Here is a 23,812-nt window from a genome sequence, read left to right as displayed (position 1 = left end):
TTGGTAAAAAGCTAATTTATAAAGATCACAATCTGATTCACGACGACATGTAACGTCAAAGAAAATGTTTACAGGAGATTGAGAGACTCCCCAATATGTGGTTTCGATTATCACTGGTTGGGCAGCATTGGGGGCAGTTGTATGCAAATCAACTGTATTAGATGGAGGTCGAGATGTCGCAGATGAATGGGGATGAAGGAGACTTTCTCATGCAACAGTGGGTCGTTGATGCACTTTAGAACAGAGCACAGTTAGTTTGCGTTAGGATGTTAAAGTGGGGGTTGTAGATCGAGCCGAGTGTTTGGGAGGCCTACCTCGGTCAGATGGTTTAGTAATATTAGGTAAAAGAACCATGATGAATTTTAGAGCACTCACGCTTTGCCATAGATGACAACAATTACTCTTTTTAGTGTACGAAATTTTTTCCAAAAATGTACGAATACTTTCTGAAAAGGTGTATCTTTTTTCTTCTTCGTCATTGTGCCACGTGATATTAAAAATGACGCTTTTCCCTCTCAAGAGACCATCATTTATCACTGTTTCTTTTTGTTCGGGTATTTTTTTTATAAACAATGACCAACAGAAATTCACTTAAGCCAAGTTGTGAATGTTCCATTGACCGTTTATTGCAACATGAAGACATTTTCATATTTATCACTGAGGCGCAAAAACAGTCTGATTCATTTTCTGGTAAAAGTTATATTACTTATCATTTACGTATTGGTGTAAGTAATTAGAGTGCTTTCATACTTTATATCAACTAATTATAAATTAGGATACTGAAACAAAACGTAGATATAGCGAATTTGAATCTTTTAGAAAAGCGCTAACATCACTTTACCCTGCTTTGATTATACCGCCTATACCCGAAAAGCATTCTTTTGGTAAAATAAAGTATGTGTAATATAAAATATATTTATATTTCTAGTATAGTTGACTATGCTACTTTACAAGCAAAAATAAAGGATGATTTACCTATGATAGAAAAAAGAAAACGTATGCTGCAAACATTTTTAAATAGAGTCGCCAAGCATCCCGAGCTAGGCAAAGATCATGTATTTCATCAATTTCTGGAGAGTACTGTCACTTGGGTAAAATATTTCATAAAAGACCTTTTTGTCACTCAACAAAAACAATAGTCGGATGTACTTCATTCTCCACCCTTATCTACTATACCAAAAAATCCATTACAAATGGTGCTCCATCGAGATGTCCAAATGCCAACTCATACATTTAATCCTGTCTTGGCAAGCAATCTAATTCCTACGCCCTCCGCAGCTTATCAATTAAAAAAACCTGATCCAAGATTTGAAGAGTCAGAAAAATTCACTTTTAGAATAGCCAATCATATGAGTAATAATTTGGATAAAAGCCAACGCAAAGTGATACGTCGATTAGGAGGTAGTCATGAAAAGAATGAAAGAATAAGGGGACTCATGTTTATGATAGAACTAGCAAATGATTATGCAGAATTAGGAGCAGTTTACAATGGATTTAGTCTAAATGAATCAGGTACAGTAGCCAATGCGATTGAAAAAATTGGACAGGCAGTGGATACGGGTTATACTGAAACAGGCCAGATGGTGACATCGCTTGAAGGTGAATTTGCTGAGCCTATTCAAGAACATGCCCAGTTTGCACACATTATTAAAAAGACTCTAAAATTTCGACACATGAAGCATGTTCAAGTAGAGTTGATTGAGGAAGAATTAGAAAATAAGAAAGAACATCTGAATAGCCTACAAAATATGGAGAATGAAGCGAGACGTCTGGAGGAAGCCTTAACAAGGAATAAGACGATTGGACCAAATGCGGTGGATGTTGATGAAATAAATAATCCTCAGGAAGAATTGATAGGAGCATCCAGGGTCTTATCGTCACGCAGCAGTAATAGTACTTGGAGTGGAAGATCGATGCGAGTGATTAGTGCAGTGGGTTATACGTTACAGAATATTATAGATGTCGATCCAGAAGCAACTAGACGTAACCAAATTGGTATGTCCAAGGATGCTATCCATGTATTGGAAGAAGCCTTGAATATTACAAATAAAGATTTGAATTCAGTGTCAACTGAATTGCAAGCAGATCTGGACCGATTTCAACGAGAAAAGATTCACGATATGCGTGATATGATGATTGCCTATGCGAAAATACATATTCGTTACTGTCAAAAGGTAAATTAATTATGTTTGTGTCTTGTTACTGATAACAGGCATTTTATAAAGAATCTTAAATCATGGCAAGAAGCTCGTGCTGAAGTCGAAAAGGTTGAAATATAACCTTTAAAATAATATTTTCTTTACAAACTTTTGCCTAATTGTATATGTTAAAAGCCTCTGTTATTTATTTGGTTGGTTACAAAAATCCTTTTTTTTTAACAAATGTTGCATGAAAAGCTAACACCGAGAATCTATAGCATAAAGAAATACGAGTGGTATATTCGTTTTGTTTGGATTTTATAGAGAAAAGTCAATTAATTTTTTTTTCTATTCTTGGATGCTTTAATAGACTAGAAATTGATAAGGTCTTTACTTTCATTTGGCCTACTTCATAAAAAAATAAAAATCTTGTTCAAAAACGGATGATCCGAGTCTAGATGTTTCCAAAAAAGGTTTGTCTGTACAACACATCTCTTCTGCCGCAGTTTTCAGCATAAAATTCTCATAAATTTCAGGTTCCTGATTCTTTTTGTTTTTCTCTTTTTCACATAAACAAAAAAAAATGACAATTACAACGACTGAAATGAAAACAACTCCTGTTAAGCTTGTGATGAATGAACCTATCAATAAAGTATTTATAGGTAATTTGCCGTTCAAAATCAAAAAAGAATCACTTGTTACCTTTGCTGAAACATGTGGAAAAATGTAAGTCTTATCTTTATAAAGATGAATGCTTGAGGCTTTTATCTTTTAATAAACCTATTCCAACTATAGTTTGGAAACCATTGTGATTAAAAAGTATCGCAGGCCATTTGTTTATGGCTTCATTACATTTGAAACGGAGCAAGAAGCCAAAAGGGCAGCTAAGGAACTGAATAAAAAGGAATTGGAAGGTCGTGAAGTTCATGTTGAAATAGCTCGCTCTAATTCACCCCATAAAGTGCCTCGTAAACGATCTACCAAGAAGTCTGCAAAAAAGGTGACAAAAAGCATATTTTTCATGTCTGTTTGCATATATCTTATAAAATGATCATAGCAGAAGAGCACCAGTACATCATCCCAAGAAGAAAGTACCGAATCAAATCAAGAATCTGCTCTTGATGTGGTCGAAAAGAAGAGAAGGAAGCGTCATTCAAAGAAAGTAGAACACTCGTCTGTGGTTATATTTATAGCCAATTTACCCTTTGCTACAAATGAACAAGAATTGAAAGAATTGTTTATTGATTATAAGGTAGTCTCTGTTCATGTGGTGCGCACAAAGAATGGAAGATCAAGAGGCTATGGGTTTGTTGAATTTGAAAATGAGGAAGAAACGAAGAAGGTGTTGGAAAATATAAAGGATGCTGTCTTGGAAGATCGCTTTATTTATATCAAACCTTCTTTGGCTTCTCAAGTAAAGAGCAAAGAGTACAGCATAAAAGAAAGAAAACAAAAAGAAGAAGAAAAGATCAAAAAGGATCCTGTGAAGAATGACAGCGAAACATTTAAGAACGCTGTTAAGAAAGATAACACAATGAAAGATGATGTTGAGAAGGATAAGATTAAACAAGTAGAGCAGGAAAAAGAAGGAAAAAATTGAAAAAAAAAGATTCGACAAGCAAAGATGTCGAAATAAAATAAAAAAAATACCCAAATAAAATTGAATAGACTTCTTTCATAAAGAAGCAGAGTATTTTAATGAATAAACCAAAGATTAAAATAAGTTTAGTAAAATGCAAACGAGATTAAAAGCAAGCGAAAGGGGATTTTAATAATTAAAGTAAGTATCTTGCTATAAAATAGGATTACATGTTATTAATCATTTAAACAAATTTACATTCAATCGCTTACCATCCATTGTTGAGCAGATCCACGATAAAGAGGATCTCTACTCAATAAGGTCTTGATGATATATCGTGTATGCTCATTTTGAATAAGTTTGTCTAATTGTGGTATTTCCAGTTCTTGTTGCTCATTCCATCGAAGACCGTTACTTAAAGTAGGTGTAGATGGTGACGGATGAGATATGAAGTGTAATATGGTTTCATCTTTAATGTTATTTGGAAATAATGATTTTTGTGTCTCCAGTTCCTATGCAATAAGAATTAGATCAAGCTATGTTTCTTTATTGAAAGCTTACATAAATAAGACATCCTAGTGACCAAAGATCAACACTTGCTGTAGCAACCACACCACTCGCTCCCTCCAATCCATATGTAGTTGCCTTTGCAACCTCAGGAGCACAATAACGTGGTGTCATGACACCCACACATTCTTCTTCTATCGTTCTACTTGCTTCAAAGTCAATTAACTTCCATGTTCCATCCACATGCATCACATTGCTCGGTTTTAAATCACAAAATGCGATTCGGTAGTTGTGACAATAAGCAAGGGCTCGCAAGAGATGACTAGCAACCACTTGAGGCATAATATTTTTTTTGCGGTTGAGCGTCTCACTTAATCGCTCCATCACAGCCACATACTTGACTTCCTCTTCATTTTCCTTCTTTTGTAACGTCAAAACCTCTACAAGTTCAACTACCCAAGGCGACTTTAACTTGGTTAATGCTCTGCATTCCCTTTCCCACGCCTCGCGACGTCCAAACAGTTTGATTGTCACTGGCATTTTGGTAATATTATCATTGGCAAACAGTATAGAGTTGGAAGGACCGATGATGGGTGGTAAAGTAGGATCGATTTGGTATCGCTTGGGTAACAAGGAAATGATGGGTGTCAAGAGTCCATCAGATATAGAAGAGGAAGTAGAAGGTGATTTGAGAATAGTGAATGATTCGCCACTACTATTACTCTGGCCACTCGATTCTGTGTGGTGATGCTGACCAAGAGAGGCTAAGAGATCCAAAGGACTCATTCGATTGTATAATTCGGGTCGTGACTGTTCTTCGTCTTGTATATGCACTGTTTGAGCCACGGGTGTATTGGTCATTATACTGGATGATGGGTGATGATGTGTTACTACCTTTCGTCTAGCTTCAGTAGTATCCCATGTCGAGTTTGTTCCGATGCTTGGCTTGGATGATGTTTGAATATATTGTACAGGTGATAAAGGGCTATCGGGTAAAGTCCAATCTTCATCATCTAATGCTGCACGGTGATGATCCACTTGAAGATCATGTTTGGGTCGAATAAGCACAGAGAATTCATTTGGCTTTTGTGAAATGATCTCATTCGGTACCTGTCCTGGTCCAATCTCAAGTAAAGTCTTTGAATGTCGGAATGAGTCACGAGATGAACCGTGGGTGGCTGCCACGGTACCCGCATCCGTCACTGCCTCCAAAACGCCTGTGACGACTCTGTCCGAATAATCACCAATTTCAGAATGTTTAGCAAAAGATGTACTGCTCCATGCTTTGGACATGCGATAAGGCGGTCTACCATAACTGTCAGAAGGTAAAGAGGTTTTGTCGACATATTGTTCATCTTCATGGGTTGAACTCGTCACGTCCTTTTCTTGCTCTTTTCTTGATCGTCTTTTAAAGAAAAAGAGAGCAAGGGCAAGTAAGGCAAGAAATACTACACCACCTACAGTAGCACCAGCAATAATACCTGCCTTATTTTGATGATTTTCACTTGTCGCAGTTGTAGCAGTGGTGTTTAAAGGAGGAATAGAGGGGGTAGTGACTTGATTTTTTGCATATCCAGTTGTTGGTACTTTTGTCCAACTCCAGTGGCTGATGTCCAAGACGTACATATTTGAATCGTTTGTTCCTGTAACACCCCAACCCCCAAAGATGTACAATTTATTGTTTTCACTATCAAGTACAGAAGAATGACCTATACATATATTAATACAAGGATAAAGGTTATATATGTTAATCATATACCCATTCTAGGATTAGGACTCTCTGTTTGATTCGCTACAGACATTCTTTGCCAAAACATGTTTGGATAAGAAGTTGCATTTAATATCCAGATATCGGAATCAAAAGGTTGTGATGTTCCGCCACCAAAAACAATCATAAAGTCATCAAGACAATTCGCTGTGTGGAGTCGTCTTGCCGCGGGTGCAGTAAGTGTTGATAATCCTTGAACGTTCCATACTTTACTACTAAGATTGTAAATATTCACAGCCTATGAGAGTGTATTGTTTAGAAAATAGAAAGGATGGTTATTTTCTTTTTTTTTTTAAAAAAAAAAAATGCTATTGTTACATCCGTCACACCTGTGGAACTTCCAGTTGTCGAACCACCAAATGTAATTAAAGAATTCAATTTCTTCAAATAACAGGTTGTATGATCTGTCAATCCAATACCATTTGAACCGGTGGATACTTGAAAAGAACCTGCATCTAAAAATGATAAAGTATTTTGTACTGCGTTTGTATTTGGATATCCATTATTATCAACAGCTACACCACCATAAGTATAAATTGTATTATCTACAGTGACAATGGAATAACCCGCTACTTTAGCTGTAGATGCTTGAAAATCTATACATAAAAATTATTTTGTTAAGGAGAAAAAAAAAAAAAAAAAAAAAAAGTAAAAAAAAAAATATATATTCTTTTTTTCTACACTTTCTTCTTTACTTGTAGTTGGAAAACTCCAAGACCAGCTATTTATATCCAGTTTTTGTAAAACGCTGTTCGAAGTTGTATTTCCTACCCAAGTTAATAGTTGTCCTTGGCTTGGTAGGTTGGTTGCTTTTATATAAACTTGTGGTAACATTTCAACGCCACTTTGTACCTGAACTGTTGGATTGTACCAAGAGCCATTACGTGAATCCCAAACCCAAAGACTGTTAGATCCGGATAAGGTAGTTGTTCCATAATTAGCTGAGGGATCTTGTGAACCTCCGTACAAAATGACATATGGATATATATAGGCTACGTAAAGCTAAGTATAAAAATACTATAAGGTGTGCGTATGTTTGTATAAACCTGAAGCATGTCCAGCTTTCCAAGGAACACTTGTTTGTATTGAACCCAATTGTTGAGAGTTTATAAGGTCAAACAATGAAAATAATAATAAGAAAACTAATACACATTTATTATAATTTATAGTCATTGTATCATTAAAAAAAAAAAAAAAAAAAAAAAAGAGAGAAAAAAAGAGGGAATAGAAAATCATTAATTTTTTATTTTTTAATTCGTGCTCTTTGTGCTTTTCTTGTTGACTTTGTATAAAAAGCTTTTGCTTCTTCAGGGTATTTCTTTTTAAATTCATCTCTTGCCTTAGTTGCTCTATCTCTATATACATCCTGTTCCTCCTTTGAAAGCGCCCTCCATTGTTGTGCGACGATTTTACTTGCTTCGTTTACATTTAATCCCGGATGCTTTGCTCTCACTTTAGGCATTTCCTCCTTACTGTAAACAATCCATACATTGGGTGGTGGTTTAGGTCGTTTAGCGAAATGGATAGGCCTATTCTTGTAATCTTCCTTCTTCCTTTCTGATAATTTATTGTAAGCTTCTTTTTTGACCTACAAACGGACCGTTAGTATTTGTTTATTGTGATCACTAAATCTTTACTGGATCTAGTTCTTTCCATTGTTGTCCAATCCATTTACTTAATTCATAATTATCTAATTCCGGATGTTCTTTTTTCATCTTTGCTCTCACTTCTTTATTAAATAAAATAAACGGGTTAAATCGATTTGTTGGCTTTGCTCCTGCCTTCCTTTCTATTTTTCTCTTCACGATCGCTTCTTCTTTTGCTTCTTGTTGATTAATCGCATTCATTTTTGATTCATAAACCTCTGTTTCTTCATCTTCATCTTCATCATCTTCACTATGATTAAATATGGCATCTTCATTATCCAAAAACTTGTATTCCTTTTCCTCATCATCATCATCTTCTTCTATATTGTTACTGTTTACATATTCATCATCTTCGTCATCCTCATCCATAAAATAAAGGTTTTTGTCTTTTGTTGTATGTCTTTTTCTTAAACTGTACATTTCTTCATTTCTTTCATTTTTTATTGCCGACTCTTTATCCTTTATAGTCGGCTTTTTACTATGTTGCTGTTGCGGTGATCGTTGCTGAATTGGCTTCTTTCTGACAAGTTCACGTTCTTCTTCACTATCTTCCATATCTGAAAAAATATCTCCTTCTTTTGAATTTGATTCTTTTTGTTTGTTCAGTGAAGCACCAATATCTAATCGTGGTCTCTTGATTACTTTTGACTTTCTTTTGTTGTCCATTATTGATTTACTATCTAATTTGTTGTTATTCATTATTGGTTGGCCCTCAGCTTTATTATTAATTAACGATTTATTGTCCTCCTTGTTTTCTAGTACTAATTTGTTGTTGTTTATTGGTTTTTGTTTCTTGGGCATAAGATCATCCAAGTCACCAAAAAGATCATCAAGATCAAATGGATTGATTGTTTTTTTATAAAGCCAAGAGTGAAAACAGGCACTACACTGACTACATAATACAATCAATAACTATCCCATAAAAACACACCTCATTATTTGCTTACGCTAAACCATTTTCATATTTAACTTGCAATGAATCACAAAAACGACATGGCTTATCCATTTCTCTTTTCTATGCAAAAGAATAAGAAAAGAAAAATTATTCTGTCAGGAAATAAAATATTAAAAATTGAAGGGGACGCGTTTTTTATTTATCATGCGCGATAAAAAAAAAAAAAAAAAAAAAAAAAGAGGAATAGAAAGTATATAAACATAATATAGCATAATTAGTAGTAATAATAATAGTAATAAAGGAAAGTATACATAAAGTAAGGATAAGCAATATTCAAGAAGTTTCATGTTTTTGTTGAGTAGGAGGTGGAGTTAATGGATAAATAGGATATTGGGTTACTGTATATTCATTACTCGAAGTAGCAAACGTACGCTTTGACAGTTGATCTATGGTACATGTATAAGTATACAAGAGCAAGTACTACTACATCGTTTACCCATTAAACTCGGTATTGTATTTTTCCATTCATGTTCACTTCTTGATTCAGGCGGACTAGGTAAATTGAAATATTCATTCTTACCTAAAAGAGGATATGAAGAAGAAGAAGGTGTGGAGATGGAACTGAAAGGAGTATTATTATTATTATCATTATTATTATTATTATTATTAGAGATGGAAAGATTCAACATTGAATGGGCTATACTCGTCTGTGAAGGAGGTGGAGAAATAGATCCAATGCGTGATGAATAAGGTGAGCCTATTTTAGTTGTAAGTAAACAAGAGGAAATCCATAACAAGAAAAAAAAAAAAAAAAAAAACTTACTTCTGTGATGGTTTAATTCTTTCTTTTCTCTAGCAGAATTAACACCTTGAACAGAGTGACGTTGAGGTCTGACCTTATGACTTTCAGCAGGTGGATTGTTGGTGATTGAGGGTGCAAAGGCAGCCATCAATCTCTCTATTCTCCGAAGTCTATCTTCGATTCGATCGATAGCCTCTGTCGGTTGCTGCTGTTTTTTACTAAGGAGCCTTCTTTCCGAATAGTTTACACACTCAATCCCGTTGGCAGCACAAAATCCACAAGGACTTGCTCCATCACATTTCGTTTTTCTTCTTCGACAAGTCTCACAGGCTGAACCAGAACTTAATCTTCTGGCAGCATGGGTAGAAAAGACAGACTGAGAGTAGTCATGAACTACACTGTAAGCACAGTCTTGGTCTGCCTCGATACACTGTGTACAAGGACGCTGTGAATCACAAGGACGGGATCTTCTTTTACACTGTTCACAAGTCTTTTTTATAAAATAATCTAAAGTATTGCTTGAAGGTACACTCGAGGTCATCAAAGAAAAAGAAAAAATGAAGAAAGAAAAGGGAAAAAAAAAGTTTACAACTCCACACACCACGCTCACTCTAACTCTCTCACACAAGTTCTCTTTCTCCCTTTTTACTTTTTTTTTTTTTTTTTTTTTTTTTTCCCCTTTTTTAAACCATAATTCACACTTTCGGGTCTGTCTCCGGACCTGGGGCTAAGAAAGAGTAACACAAACAAGTATGTTTTTTTTAATCTTCCGAAAGTTTTATTTATATACAAATCCATTCATGCGCGAGTGCTTCTTTAGGCGTCATACGTTGATTAGGATCCCAAGTTAAGCATTTTTGTATAAAATCAATAAATAAAATATCTCGACTATTGATTGCTTGATACAAAGGTTTTGTATTTGGATATCTTTTCGTTCCCTTTGAGTTACTTATAATACGTGGATTGCCACTTGAATCTATCCTTATTAGTTAATAACAAAGTGTCTTATATTCAGCTTTTTACCAAAGAATAGCTTCCTTCGTGAGCATCGATCAATTAAATGTTTTTGTGGTGTACCAATGATTTCCATGATACAACCCAATTGATCCTGTTCATTTTCTCCTGGAAAGAGCGGTGTACCTGTATAGAGTTCTGCTATAATACATCCTAAGCTCCACATATCAATGGCTGTATGATATGATAATCCCAATATCACTTCAGGTGATCTATAAAATCGACTTTGAATATAAGTGTACACTATTTAAAAAAGTTATTGTACATGCTCATCATCTTGTCATCATTCGTTACCTTTCTCTGATTCAAAGCAACTGCTACCAAAATCAATAACTTTAATTGAACTTTTAGTTGGATGCCTTAATAAAATGTTCTAATACACACGTTATTTACATGATCGCCATTACTGCTATGATCGCTACTACCTCTGGTTTCAAATCACAGTGAATAAGTTTATGTTTATACAGTAAATCTAAAGCCTTCAATATTTGAAAAGTAAATCTATGATGAAGGATAAGTCATGAATGAATAATAGCTGAATAATAAAACAACCTTTTAATCAAGTTTATACTGAATCCTTGAAAATGATTACTTTTGATAAATTCATATAAATTCATACTCAAACATTCAAACGCAATACACAAATGTCCTCTGAATTGAAAGTCATCCAGCACACGTATTGTATGACACTCATCCTTTGGATCATATTCAGTCAACTTGCGTAAAATATTCAACTCAGTCACTGCCTGTGCACGAAATCTCTTTTTGTTTCGAATCAGCTTGATGGCCACTGTTTGACCCGTCTTATGATCAATACACTTGACCACTTGGCCAAATGATCCTTTACCGAGTATGTCGAGCACTTCATATCTGTAAGCTAAATGATCTTGAAGTACAATCTTGTAATTGCCCTTGTCATCATCAAAACTAGTGTCATGTTTGATTTTCGCATAGGGGCCAACAAAATAAACTTCACTGTAACTTTGAATCTCCTTTTTTTCGTGATTAGAAAGGTATTTACTATAATATTTCAGTGCTGTATAGACACTCTTTGGATAGCGTGCTCCATCATCTATTTTCTTGCTCGAGGTCTCTTTTAGTAGATCATCATCCTTCTTTACTGCTTTTTTCTTTTTAGGTATTCCTGTAGATGTGCTTGCATAAAGTTTCAGGGGAATTGGCTTATTGGGTATATTCATTTCTATTGGATTGAGTACCATTGGTGGTAAAGGTTTATTGGGTATGAGCGGTGGTGTAGCTAAATTACCAGGCAAAGTCTATAAAGCATCAGTATCTTTCTTTACTCTTCCTATCCGCCTCATTTACCTTTCCTCGTTTACGTCCATAATAATCTTTTTGTGCCAATATTTTTTTATTCTCTTCTTGTTGTTTTTGTATTTGCTGCTTTTGTTTTGCTAAAAATTGTGAGTGTCTATCTCTTTGTATCTCTAATGCTTTTATTTCTCGCTCGATCTCTTCCAAATCTCGACTAAAATTTCCCTTGTCGTATGGCTTGAGTGAGTAGGATCTGAGCTGTTTGGGTACGGGCGGTACGGGCGGTATCGATGTCACTGTAGGCTTTTTTAAGCTACTGCTTCGTGGTGGTGGTGACCAAGTAGACGAACGACGAGAAGAAGAAGAGGTACGTGTATAACCTTGATAGGCACTCACTCCAGTCGGTGTGTTTGTTGTCTTGTGCAAATGGCTCAGGGAGGCACTTCGTTTAGGTGTTGTAACCACTTTCTTTGTTGGTTTGTTGGTATCTTTTTTTTCTTCTTTTAAAGACTTGGCTCGTCTTCGAGGTATTTGTTGTTTATCTTTTATATAACAAGCCAAAGTAGAATTGGGTTCGATCGTTTCATTATGAAGTGATCTCCAATTCTCCTTTGAAGGGTGATTGGACATTAAAGAAAAAAAAAAATATTGCTAATAAAAACAATAATTAAAATTTTTGTTTGTTAATTAATGCCATATTGACCAATCAATCATTATTTATCAAAGCCGACCTCTTTTTTATTTTTTTTATTTTTAGTCAATGAATAATAATAATAATCTTGCAGATTTTGATTTGAACAAGAAGCTTCAATCATTTTCAATATCTTCTGAAGAAGAAAAGATAACCAAAGAATTGCAAAATACACACTTGACAAACAAAGACAACAATCCACCTTCTATATTCTCTATAACAAACGCAACAACAACAACAAAGCCAACACAACCTGTTATTGAAAAGCAACCCAAGCAAGACGAAGAAGAAAGTGGTTGGGGTGAAGGTCCACCCAGTTACACGAGTATTTCTCAAGGAACTTATTTTGGTTTTAATTCACTTCTTCATTCTGAACTCACACTTACATCCGCATCTCCCTCAGCAAGTCAAGCATTTAGTCAATACAAAGATAAACCAGTGACATTCACAAGTACATTTACAAATAAATAAAAACTTTTTTTTAATTGTTTAGTTTTTTCATTTCTTCTTGAATTTTACGATGCAAGACACACATGTAATCAACATAAGTTTGTACTTCAGCATTACGATCTTCAGACATCCAAGTTGAAAAAAGGAATTCAATCGCATCTTTTTCCTGACGAACAATACAAGGCTTGAGATAATGAGCTCGTTGAGATTGCAATTGTCGCATAATATTGTGTATTTTATGTGACAAATCTGTATTCAATGCAGGCAAAGCAATCTATACATGATACATTTATGTGTGAGTGAGGAATAATGAAGCCTATTTATAACATTAAGGTTATACCATATTAGGGTCTATTTGATCCAAGTGGGAAACTCCAAACACATTTTGCAAGAACTCGGGTGGAACTTTACTACCAAGCCATACGAATAAAGTGGATCCAGTATCTAATATATCGTATGATGAATATTAAATTACGTTTCATGTTGTATGACATTTTACCAACAAGATAGGCTCCATTCGTCTCTAGCCTTTCGTAAGATGTGCGTACCATGGATGGTAGCTTTATTTCTCCCTTCCCATTGACTGACCCATCCTCTGCTGTCAAATTGTGTAGGGCAAACATCCTTGGATATAATGTCCAAACCAATTCAGCTACACTTAAAGTATTAAACATACTCATGCCAGCTATTCTTGCATCAATATTCATATCCACACCCACTAACAAAATGATGAGTTTTTTTTTTTAAAAAAAATTAAGACTTTTTTTCTTCTTCTTTACCTCCTCTTAACACAGTAGAACGAATGGCGCCGTGTACATAGACAGGCAATAGCTTGAAAGCTTCGGGCAAGATCAATTGACCTGGCGAAGTTGAAGAAGCACAGTTATTGCGATAAGCAGTTAAAATATCAACGCAGGCATCTGTCAACTTGGTATGGAGCTCTTTTCGATTCTTGTGGAATAAATCAAAGATGGTCTGTCGAAGCATCACACTCACTGTCGCATCTACATCCCCATAACGGAATACATCCGAGATTTGAGAGGTCACAGCCAACTGAAGATTGTGGACCCGGACTCGACGGTGGCCATCACGTGTAGTATAAAGCAAGGCACACTGAAACGAGACACCACGATTCAGGTCTAGTTTACCATCATGCTTCATCACTGCCGCAATAGCCTTGTCTTGATCGATACCTGTCATATCAACATCAGTGTAGGTGCTCATGTGACATGCACCATAGTGATCCATGACCTGTAGACCATCCGAGCATCGAATACGAAGGACACCATCATATCCCGTCTGCCGATGTATGTCATGATTGAGCTGATAGGCAATGCTGTGTTTATTATCTAGCTTAAAGGCAGGATAGTATCTTAAATCACCACCGGTGAGATGAGAGACGGTGCGGATGGTGGCCAGGTCCATATATTGTGAAGGAAAGACCCAGGTATTGACACAGACACCGTTCTTGACACATTCTTCTCCAAGTTGTTTATATTTCTCGCTCTGAGCTGTCAATAAGTTTCTTTCCTTTTCTGTGCCATAAAGTGATTTATCATCGCGAGGTTTTAACATGTCAGGTCCGTGGTTGGGAAGACATGTTTGGAATACAAATACTTGTCCGCCTGTTTCTTTCTGTACATGTGTGAGAAAAAGTGCATAGTCAATCGGAAAAAAAAAATGAGAGACTTACCAGTGCTTGCAAACCTCCTCTAACGGCAGAAGTATAGACAGACTCTGGTCTAATGGTATCTTTAAACATGTGTGGTAAGGAATTTAATAATTCTAGAATGACATTTCTAAAAAAGTATCAATAAATAAAAACCTTATCTCATCTTTCTTCTTACTTTGATTCGTTGGGATCAGCTAAAAATCCGGCTTGAAGGGGCACAAACATATCTTCGATATCAGAAACAACAAGCATTTGGGCAGTGGATAAAGATGCCTAATAGATACAATTTAGAGCAAGTTAAAATGAATGTTGGCTTACATGAAGATTAAAGAATTGAACATCTTTGTCAAAGGTAATGATACCAATACGATTATTCAACTTTGCGTTTCCTTGTTCATCATACAATGCAGCCTTCAACCCTTCACAGACAGCTTGAAGCATACCAGTTTGAATGGCCAAAACAGAGACATCCAATGCAAACACATAGTTTAGTGGTACAGGTTGTCTTGTAGAGTAATACTCTTTGGGCACCTCAAATTCTACAGATCCATATCTCAACTCGGGTCTTTCATTCGCATCAATACGTCTGCCTGACATATCCACATTGGCAAAATACCAAGAAGGGACCTCATTGGAGTATAAACAAAGGTTACATTCAAATCGAGCACCTCCATGGGTAAAGACACACCAAGGATTGATATAGGCTCTGCATCGAGTACAACGTACCGGCCCTTCGGATCCATGATCGACAGCTTGAATATCCACCTCATCCGATCGAAGCTTGGCCAAAGGTTGAATGACTAAACCCAGTGGCAATTTTGATTTATCTGCAAGATCCTTACTAAAAGGAACACGGTCAACAGTCGAACGCATAAATCGAGGGTTGCAATTGCCTAAAATAAAAATAAAAAATCAACATTCTCTTTTCCCTTATACTTTTGATATCAAACCTTGATCAAATGCAATACATTGTGTTGTAGCCAGTGGCACACGTTCTCTTTCCAACGTACCAAAGAATTTATCTGCAAAGAGCTCTTCGTCTAATTCTCTTACTGTCACTGGGGCAGGCATCTGGTCTGGGTCAATCCTTGGACGAGGTTGACTGGGTGGGCGTAATTCAGGTGGTAGAGGTTGTTCTGAATGCGTATAAGGTGCATTGGTATAACCTATACCTGCAGCAGCTGAAGCATGGGATGGGCGTACGGTTTGCAATTGAGGTTGAAGACTATTTGGCCAAGGCTCCTTGGGTGGTGCTTGTGGTGTTGCAATGCCTGAAGCTTCGGGATTCACTGCATACACACGGCGTGGCTTATTATAACTGGTGGGTTGCTAAAGTACCGTTTAGTCGACTGTTTTATTTTTTATATTTCTGTTACCTGTTGTAGATGCATGTTTTGCATGGGTGATATCAGGTTATTTTGTGGTTGAACTGGAGGCATCATGGGACGTGGAGGTGAAGCTGCCACAGATGGTCTCATCATTGGTTGAGGAGAAGTAAGAGGTCTCTGTGGATGAGGCATCATTGGAGGTCGAGCGTTCATCGTGGGAGGAAAAGGTCTTTGACCAGCAACCATAGGTGAATTAGGTCCAGGAACCATAGGTGAATTAGGTCCAGCAGGCATAGGTGGACGCATAGGTCTCGGCGGTTGACCTTGCACGGCTGGTCTAATGGGTGCACCTATTTTTAAATGTTAAAAATTTAAATGTCTACTTTTTGCTTTAAATGAAGTCTTCTTTACCGTTAGAAACATTGACAGGTCGAACGGGTAATGAAGTCATGTTTATAAAGACAAAAAAAAAAAAAAAAAAAACTAGAAAATAAAGGTGTATACTCTCTTTTCTCCTGCACCCAGCGTAAATACAACTCCGCCATTACTCTGATTCTATTCATTTGCTGCTTTTTGAAATAACTATAAATGATTGGCTATTATTTTAGTAGCTCGACAGAACATCGTTTTGGTACTGTTCCACGACGGAACAAATTTCTAGAAAAAATTAAGCTCTGTGTTTTTCTTGTGAATGTAATGATCCGAAACTGTTTATAGATTCAAAATATCACATCTAAACGTGTCTTCTTCAATTTGAGTTGCAATGCGTTTTTAGTCACATTTTAGGACATGTCCTTTTGATTCTAGACTAAAAACGTGGTTTTTGTTTATTTTTCATGCTTTTGATAGCATCTTTTGAATACTACAATTTTTCTCTCATTTTAAGATTCTACTACAAAAATGAACATACACCTATTAAACCCGTGTTTTCAACTTTTTTTTTTCTATTGGTCCTTATGATGTACCTGTTGAAGTTGATTTATTCGGTATTTAAAAATGGCAGCAGATCGTAAACAAAGTTTTTAAATGCAACAACGCGTTTCTACATTTGTACAATCCTTTTTTTTTTTTATATACATTTTGTCATATAGCAACCTAGTTCTTTTTTGCTTTACTGTCTTGATTGTTTCTCTTCTTTTTAAGAGGCGGAAAAGAAAAGAAAAACGAATCTCAAGTTGGAGCGAATGTAAGCCAAGGACCACGTATCCGCTCCTTCAACCATGCACCCACAGACTTTTCTCGGCCGACGTTTCCTTTTTCTTAGTGAGCGATGGGTGATGATGGGGGAGTAACCAATACAGAATTCAGCGACTCCCCTCTGAACCAACCCTCTTGTTGCTTCACTGACCAAAACCAAGGAAACCGATCTTTGGCTAAAGGACCTCCAGGCCTGTGATGATACTCTCCATGTCTGTCACGATCGATCGCGTTGACTGAAACGGACGGTCAAGAAGAGACGATGGAGATCGGGGAAAGGGCCAGAGATCCAACTGTGCCTGCTTTGTCTGAGAGGATAATGATGGATCTTGTGAAACGAGATCAAAAGACAACCGAGATCTTTCAGGACCGAAATGCTCACATCAAAGCAGACGGGTCAGGATGAACTGCTGGAGGAATGCGATCTGTAGGGTGTCATCACCAGTTCACTGCTGTGAGCTCAGATGATCAGCCAGCGACCCAGAGCCTCAAAGGATGACGCAAAATGATCTTCCGACTCGATCTGTGAACCACATGGGGTGTGTCAAGATGACTCTGACTTGATTGACCTGATGCTTTCCAGAGAGGTCTGTTTGAATGTTCCGATAAAGACCCCCTTCCTCTATCCGATTGGCAGCTGTCGATTTTGGATGTTTGGGTACTGAAAAAATCAGGAGCGGGGGCACAGGTCGTGTTCGTCTGGAAGACAAAGAAGGTAGGACGGTCCATGTGAAACTGACAGTCAAGTCGAGTGATGACACCCACACTTTTTCATTTGATGTTGAGTTGGGATGGAGGATAGGAATAGATGGATTGAGGGGGATGGTGTGATTAAAAAGAAAAGATATGTTTATTAGAAAGAAAAGATGTTGAATTCTAAGTTTATTTACAATGTTTGAATGCTAATAATATCTTTTTGAATGAAGGAAAGCGGTGAGTGGTTGATTTAGAATGGAATCAAGAGATCTTGAAGGGATGTGAGATGAAGGCTATAGAATATGAATTAGGAAAAAAGAAAAAGAAAGAAAGGATGAGATTACGTTTTTTTGACGTGTGATGTCAGCATAGATCATGTAACTAATATAGGCTTGAAGTGCATTACGTCGAAGTTTTGATCTTTGCTTCTAATAAATTGTTAGGGGAAGTCAACAGTTTTGTTTAAAATGTGTACCATGTTTAAATAGGGTGCATTAACAAATTCTTGAGGTTTTTTTACAAGAGACTAAATAAGAATGAGTTTAATGAATATGTTGATAGACATACTTGCTGTAGACAAAAGTGATTCTTGATGTTTTCTATAAATAAATGTGAGGAATAGAAATAAGAAATGATTCATTTACCCCTTTTTCATTCTAGAAAGTGGTGGATGAGATCTTTTGGTGATTGGATAATAAGATGGTTGTATACGACCTAGTCATCATTATTAATATGTCATGACGATATCACATTTACCATTCATCATTTCATTCAACGATAGATTGAATTCATTTGGTTTGAATGAATAAGAAGAAGGAGGTGTGGATGGAGTAGCTGTTAAAAAAAGAGATGAATAAGATATAAATTAGAAAAGAAGAATTACATGAATTATCGGATTGATTCTCAAATAGTAAAGAACGTGAATTGTTAAAATGAGTTGAATCATGTTGTTCCTGAAATGAATGAATAAAGAATTGAATAAGGATTTATTTACCATCCACTGACGATCTTGTCTATAAAAACTCTTTTCTTTATTTTCCAACAAGTTTTGAATCGACATTGATTTATTACGTAGGATTGGATGACCCCTTTGATTTGCTAAAGAAATAAGAATAGAACCTGCTTCTTCTTCTTCTTTATTAACCTTTCTATAAAAAGAAGTGACAGACATTTGAATAAAGCAAAAGAAGAAGAAAAAGAAAGGGAATGAATTGGTTCTATATTACTGTACTGTACTGTGTGACATTCAGACTATGTCTACTCTTCATCACATGCAAGTATATGAATAGTGTCTGTTATGCATATTAAACCAGATATAGTAAACCCTTTGGTTATTACAATCATCTAGTCGATTACAATCTCAGAATCATGTTGCATAAAGCTTCTTTTCTGTGTAAAAAAATAAACTGTCTAAAAAGTATGTGCATTGCATAAATGATTAATTCTCATCTGATCAATACAAGTCTGTGCGTGCAAAAAAAATAAAAAGGAGGATCATGCTTTGTAAGACAGCCCCATGTTGTAAACCAATCGAAATAAACATGTTTGGAAGTAGACTGAACACAAAGAAAGAAAAAAGAGAGGTGTGAAAAAGGCATTCATCCTCTTGTCACCCATCGTTTATTGACAGCCTTTTATAGAAATCAGTGGGATATTCATTCTAGACTATTGACTATTCCATCTGATTTCATATTACGAGTCATGTGTTACTATTGTTCCAGTGATCGAAAGCACAGATGGGATCTGAATGACCTCGGATGTCTGTTCGCTCGTGTTCAAGTCGTACACGGAAAAGAGGATTAAAAAAAAAAAAAAAAAAATAGGGGGGACACTTTCAACTGTCAAAGTGAAATGGTATAAATGAAGTGGATATGCTTGTTTATAATCAAAGATCTATCATTATCGGAATGATAAACTGACGATCGGAAATTAAAAATGAAGAGGTGTTTTCTCTCATTTTTATTTTTAAGCAGGATGATAATAAAATGACATGGCCACAATAGCATACGTTGCCTATGCTATCTTTAGTACTCTCATTCTTTTTATACTCTTTTACTCACCAAAAGTAAAACACCTTCAAGCCAATTGGATTTTCCATCTGCGATAAGATAATTAACAACAAGTACACTAGAAAATAAAACAATCGTTTCAAATAACTCAAAAAAGAAGGACATCGGAACATCAATCAACCAACCAGCCAAGACAAGTAAAGGGGATACAAAGAGACCTATTTGAATAGAAGAGGATATAGCAATACCAATACATAAATTCATCTTGTTCTTTAATGCAAACGTAATCGCACTCAAATGTTCAGCAGCACTATCAATCGTTATTAACCTGTACTCTTTTTATCTCATCACTCACTTTCCAACAATCGGTAATATAATCAGTCCCACAAATGTCTCATTTAAACCCCAACTATCAACCACTCCTTCAATCCTATAGAAACCTATCAACCCCACATTCTCTATCTCCCATCAACCTTACGCTCCCACAAGGTATTCAGCATGAACAGCAATAAATCCCGTAATCATCAACAGTCTATTCTATCATAAATACATCATCCAAGTCATACAAATCAACTTACATAGCAATACCAAATCCAAGACTAACCCTCGGCTTTTCTTCTTCTTCATCTTCCAAAAGGTGAATCCCACTTTCTCCACGAGTGACCGTCTCAAACTATATTCAAATCTTAATATCTCCTCTCTCTCTCTCTTTCAATCATACTAATTTAGAATGCGTCTTGAGTTGAAAAACCAAGGATAGAAAGTAAACGATCAATAAAACAATAGCAGTCTTGTGGCTCAAATTGACAATGTTGCTATCTTTACCCACATCTTGCGTACCACTGGCATTAAAAGCAGCAGGAATCAATAAAGATAGGGTCGTTAAAGCCAAAAGGGAAGTGGAGGTTTGAGCGGCTAATAGTTCATGATGGGTGAGTGCGCTTTTATTTATGCTCAAGATACATTACCTGTCATACTAAATCGTTGTTCAGATCGTCCAAGGCCACCCAAAAAGAAACAGCAACCGAGTACCTATCGAAAGATTAGCCATCAACTATTCAAATAGATGAATATTTACAAGTAAAAGGTTTGATAAAATAGAACCCAAGATGGAGGCTTGAACAACGCGAATCAAACCTTGCTTTAAAGCAATGAAACCAAGGATAAGCTCAACCGCATTACCAAAAGTAGCGTTCAAAAGCTATCATTAACATCATTACAATCAACACCAAAAAAAAACCTTTTTATCTCTCTGTCTTACCGAGCCTAAAACAGAACTAGACCTTAAAGCGATTTCCTCAGTAGCTACGAATCATGACTGTTAGCTAAAAAATCAGGTTACTTTCGGACCTTTCATACCAAAACCAAGAAGTTTAGCAAGAGGAATGATGGCCATAAAGTTTAAAGAGAAAACGGTACTGTCAGAAGCATGAGAGAAAACGAAAGCAATAGGAACAAAAACCAAAAGGGAATTCACTTTGGAAGAAAACACGGTAGCTTTTAAAGAGGATTTTAAAGTAGGTTCCTCATAGCTGTTGGCTTGAGAAATCAAGTGTTCGCGTTCACTCATGAAAAAAAAAAAGAAAAAGAATAAAAAAAGAAAAACAAAAACAAACGTCAAAAAGTTTCACCAGCTTTTTTTTTTTTTCTTTGGCTTAAAAGACATTTTACTATTTGTACCGGGCATTATTTTCTTTATGGAAACCCTCTCTCATTCACTTGTACAACCTCTGAAAAGAGCAAAACATATCGCTGATAGTAACCTCAAAGGCTATAAAAATAAAGCTTTTAACAAAAAAAAAAGTAAATGGAAAAATAAACACATTTAGTGAAAGAAAACCCTATTTTTTTACTGCCTACTTTTCACCAAGTAACGATACACAATATTTGATTGGCTTATGGATTTTTAAGTCTCGACCCTGCCAGTGGCTATGAAGAACGACTTGCCTCTGTATTTTCCTGGAAATATGAAATAAATATGAATATCGTTATTATCTAATATGATTCAAAGAAAATAGACTACTAAGGAATGCAATCAAGTACACTTATCACACGTTAGATGGTTGTCTGTCTCACCTCTGACAGTTTACAAGCATGAAAAAGCGTTATTGACGTGTATGTGAGAAGTACAGTAGATATTTTCTTTATTCTGATTCCCTCTTTTAAGAGCATTTCATTTTCATCCTTTTGCTTCAGTCTCATCTCTCTGCCTCCCCCCGCCTTTCCCTTTTTTTTTTCCCTTCTCATATTTAATGGACACAGTTGACTTTAAATCTGGAATAATATCTGTCTATTCTTTCACTAGGGACACTCAACATCAAACCATTGATTTACCCACTGCCCAAAAGTAAGAATTCTATCAGTGTTCTCGAATCTTCATTTCCTTACATATACTTTGCTTCTCATCTATACCGATTCTTAAGGTATCCTTAGGCTTACTCAAGTTAGTGCTTGTGAATAACTGTGGATGGTCATGAGTTATACTATCAGGTCCGTCTGACAGCTGCATTAAATATGCATCATCAACCAATCGCCTTTTACATCTCTCGCTACCATTTCTTTTCCACTGGTCTATGTCAATCAAAGTAAACATCATGGATATCCTTCTTTTACAATAAACAAAACAAACAAAGCCGCAGCTTTATCAGCATAGCAGAAGAATCAAATTGATAAAAGAGATCCCCTCATTCGCTTCTATGAATATCATAATCAGCCCATCTCACTTTTACTCTTTTGTACCTCGAATTCCCTCTTGTTGTGGCGTATTATGATGTCAACTTGTCATTTAAATCAAATGCACCCACAGCTCTTTTGCTATGGCTTACCACTTCAAATTCGATCAAATGCATTTGCTTATTTCGTCTACTTGTGTGCCTTTATTTTTTATTGGTCGAATTCAAAGTGAAATTATAGCAATGTGTTAACTAGTCAAGCTATTTGAAAACTCTGTCTTTTTTTTTTCTTTTTTTTTTTTTTACTATTTGCAGAAAGTCTTGTAGCGGTCAGGCAGTTTTGCATTGAGCACAGAGTATATGATCAGACTAATTTCTGTCTAAAGTAGCATTTAGAAGGAAAACCGAGTCATAGAGAGTGAAGGTGACTGTCAATCATTGGATCAGATTCTTTCGTCTTTCGCGTTGGTCCCAGTTTCACAGACCTGAACTACGTTCCTTTTTATAGAAAATTACAATTAGTCACAAATTGCGGTAATACAATTCCCAGCCATAAATTTTAAACAAGAAACCTCTTTCTTTTACTTTCCCACAGAAAAAAAAACAAACATGAGCGTACCAATCATCATCGGCGCACGATTCTCAACATATACGCGTACAATCAGAATGGCTCTAACCCATCTAAATGTGCCCTATCAGCTCGAAAAAGCCTCACCACACAGCGAATTGGCATTCAAACACAATCCCTTTGGTCGAATTCCTTCCTTGCTGCATAATGATAAAGTCATTTTCGAAACCATGGCTATTCGAGACTATATCGATGCTCAATTCTCGGATAAATTGACGCCCAAGGACTTGGAGACCAAGATGAAGATGACTCAAATGATTAGCATCCTAAGCGACTATGTATTTCACCACGTCATACTCAATTTCGCAAAATATCGTGAGGCCTGTGAACGCCAAGGGAAATCAGGAGAGGAATTATCAAGCTTGCTGAAACCAGCCCTAATAAAGGCGATTAACATCATCAAGACCGTCGAGCAAATGGTACCTCAAAGCGATTTCTTGTGTGGAAACAGTCTCACTTGGGCCGATTACTTTTTCTACCCTGTTGCGGCCGATATCTATGTTCAACCAGAAAAAGAAGAGTTTATAAAGGCATCGCCCAAATTGTTTCGTTGGTACAAGAGTTTCGAAATGAGAAAAGAGGCCATACAGACATATCCAGGAACAGTGGCTGATAAAAAAGCCAACAAATCTAATATCTAATAAAATTTTTGCCATCTGTCGCACTTTTTTTTGTTCGACCTTTCTTTACGTTACTTTTATTTGATAAAAAGATGACAAAGCTGAATCATGAAAAGAAGCGGTGAATGAACCAGATGACTTTGTTCATTTTGTATGATGTTCATAAAAACCACGCAAAAATAAGCTTTGCTCTAACAAGATCAAATGGTTCATCTCACATATTTT

General features: G+C 36.1%; 10 protein-coding genes across 10 annotated transcripts; 3 read left to right on the top strand and 7 right to left on the bottom strand.

The window, feature by feature from the left end:
• Positions 1-572: 572 nt before the first annotated feature.
• Positions 573-2,279, top strand: RO3G_05569 (uncharacterized protein; the record flags this gene model as incomplete). The annotated part of the gene is made up of 6 exons (XM_067660159.1): positions 573-725; positions 776-884; positions 934-1,091; positions 1,140-1,353; positions 1,450-2,174; positions 2,226-2,279. 6 exons carry the CDS (start codon positions 573-575, stop codon positions 2,277-2,279), a joined length of 1,413 nt encoding a protein of 470 aa, XP_067516260.1.
• Positions 2,280-2,721: 442 nt separating this feature from the next.
• RO3G_05568 (uncharacterized protein) lies at positions 2,722-3,738 on the top strand (the record flags this gene model as incomplete). Its single annotated transcript, XM_067660158.1, has 3 exons — positions 2,722-2,864; positions 2,934-3,138; positions 3,196-3,738. 3 exons carry the CDS (start codon positions 2,722-2,724, stop codon positions 3,736-3,738), a joined length of 891 nt encoding a protein of 296 aa, XP_067516259.1.
• Positions 3,739-4,263: 525 nt separating this feature from the next.
• Positions 4,264-6,873, bottom strand: RO3G_05567 (uncharacterized protein; the record flags this gene model as incomplete). Its single annotated transcript, XM_067660157.1, has 5 exons — positions 4,264-5,933; positions 5,984-6,230; positions 6,311-6,588; positions 6,688-6,713; positions 6,845-6,873. The coding sequence occupies 5 exons, from the start codon at positions 6,871-6,873 to the stop codon at positions 4,264-4,266; spliced, it is 2,250 nt and encodes a 749-aa protein (XP_067516258.1).
• Positions 6,874-7,617: 744 nt separating this feature from the next.
• On the bottom strand, positions 7,618-8,304 carry RO3G_05566 (uncharacterized protein; the record flags this gene model as incomplete). The annotated part of the gene is made up of 1 exon (XM_067660156.1): positions 7,618-8,304. The coding sequence occupies one exon, from the start codon at positions 8,302-8,304 to the stop codon at positions 7,618-7,620; it is 687 nt and encodes a 228-aa protein (XP_067516257.1).
• A 562-nt stretch (positions 8,305-8,866) lies between these two features.
• RO3G_05565 (uncharacterized protein) lies at positions 8,867-9,876 on the bottom strand (the record flags this gene model as incomplete). The annotated part of the gene is made up of 3 exons (XM_067660155.1): positions 8,867-8,979; positions 9,114-9,290; positions 9,357-9,876. 3 exons carry the CDS (start codon positions 9,874-9,876, stop codon positions 8,867-8,869), a joined length of 810 nt encoding a protein of 269 aa, XP_067516256.1.
• Positions 9,877-10,830: 954 nt separating this feature from the next.
• RO3G_05564 (uncharacterized protein) lies at positions 10,831-12,254 on the bottom strand (the record flags this gene model as incomplete). The annotated part of the gene is made up of 3 exons (XM_067660154.1): positions 10,831-10,850; positions 10,969-11,626; positions 11,676-12,254. 3 exons carry the CDS (start codon positions 12,252-12,254, stop codon positions 10,831-10,833), a joined length of 1,257 nt encoding a protein of 418 aa, XP_067516255.1.
• A 542-nt stretch (positions 12,255-12,796) lies between these two features.
• Positions 12,797-16,216, bottom strand: RO3G_05563 (uncharacterized protein; the record flags this gene model as incomplete). The annotated part of the gene is made up of 10 exons (XM_067660153.1): positions 12,797-13,039; positions 13,106-13,209; positions 13,265-13,483; positions 13,545-14,400; positions 14,459-14,564; positions 14,613-14,710; positions 14,756-15,330; positions 15,448-15,766; positions 15,814-16,115; positions 16,177-16,216. The coding sequence occupies 10 exons, from the start codon at positions 16,214-16,216 to the stop codon at positions 12,797-12,799; spliced, it is 2,862 nt and encodes a 953-aa protein (XP_067516254.1).
• Positions 16,217-17,919: 1,703 nt separating this feature from the next.
• Positions 17,920-18,829, bottom strand: RO3G_05562 (uncharacterized protein; the record flags this gene model as incomplete). The annotated part of the gene is made up of 7 exons (XM_067660152.1): positions 17,920-17,951; positions 18,179-18,184; positions 18,226-18,257; positions 18,303-18,372; positions 18,415-18,492; positions 18,542-18,611; positions 18,653-18,829. The coding sequence occupies 7 exons, from the start codon at positions 18,827-18,829 to the stop codon at positions 17,920-17,922; spliced, it is 465 nt and encodes a 154-aa protein (XP_067516253.1).
• A 794-nt stretch (positions 18,830-19,623) lies between these two features.
• Positions 19,624-21,354, bottom strand: RO3G_05561 (calcium/proton exchanger; the record flags this gene model as incomplete). Its single annotated transcript, XM_067660151.1, has 11 exons — positions 19,624-19,671; positions 19,719-19,977; positions 20,023-20,097; positions 20,146-20,199; positions 20,246-20,340; positions 20,389-20,582; positions 20,636-20,699; positions 20,746-20,868; positions 20,929-20,972; positions 21,027-21,206; positions 21,339-21,354. 11 exons carry the CDS (start codon positions 21,352-21,354, stop codon positions 19,624-19,626), a joined length of 1,152 nt encoding a protein of 383 aa, XP_067516252.1.
• A 1,651-nt stretch (positions 21,355-23,005) lies between these two features.
• Positions 23,006-23,608, top strand: RO3G_05560 (uncharacterized protein; the record flags this gene model as incomplete). The annotated part of the gene is made up of 1 exon (XM_067660150.1): positions 23,006-23,608. The coding sequence occupies one exon, from the start codon at positions 23,006-23,008 to the stop codon at positions 23,606-23,608; it is 603 nt and encodes a 200-aa protein (XP_067516251.1).
• Positions 23,609-23,812: the final 204 nt, after the last annotated feature.

The sequence above is a fragment of the Rhizopus delemar genome, genomic scaffold (assembly GCF_000149305.1).
Source record: "Rhizopus delemar RA 99-880 supercont3.4 genomic scaffold, whole genome shotgun sequence".
Lineage (NCBI taxonomy): Eukaryota > Fungi > Mucoromycota > Mucoromycetes > Mucorales > Rhizopodaceae > Rhizopus > Rhizopus delemar.
This window is presented reverse-complemented; position numbering and strand designations above follow the sequence as displayed.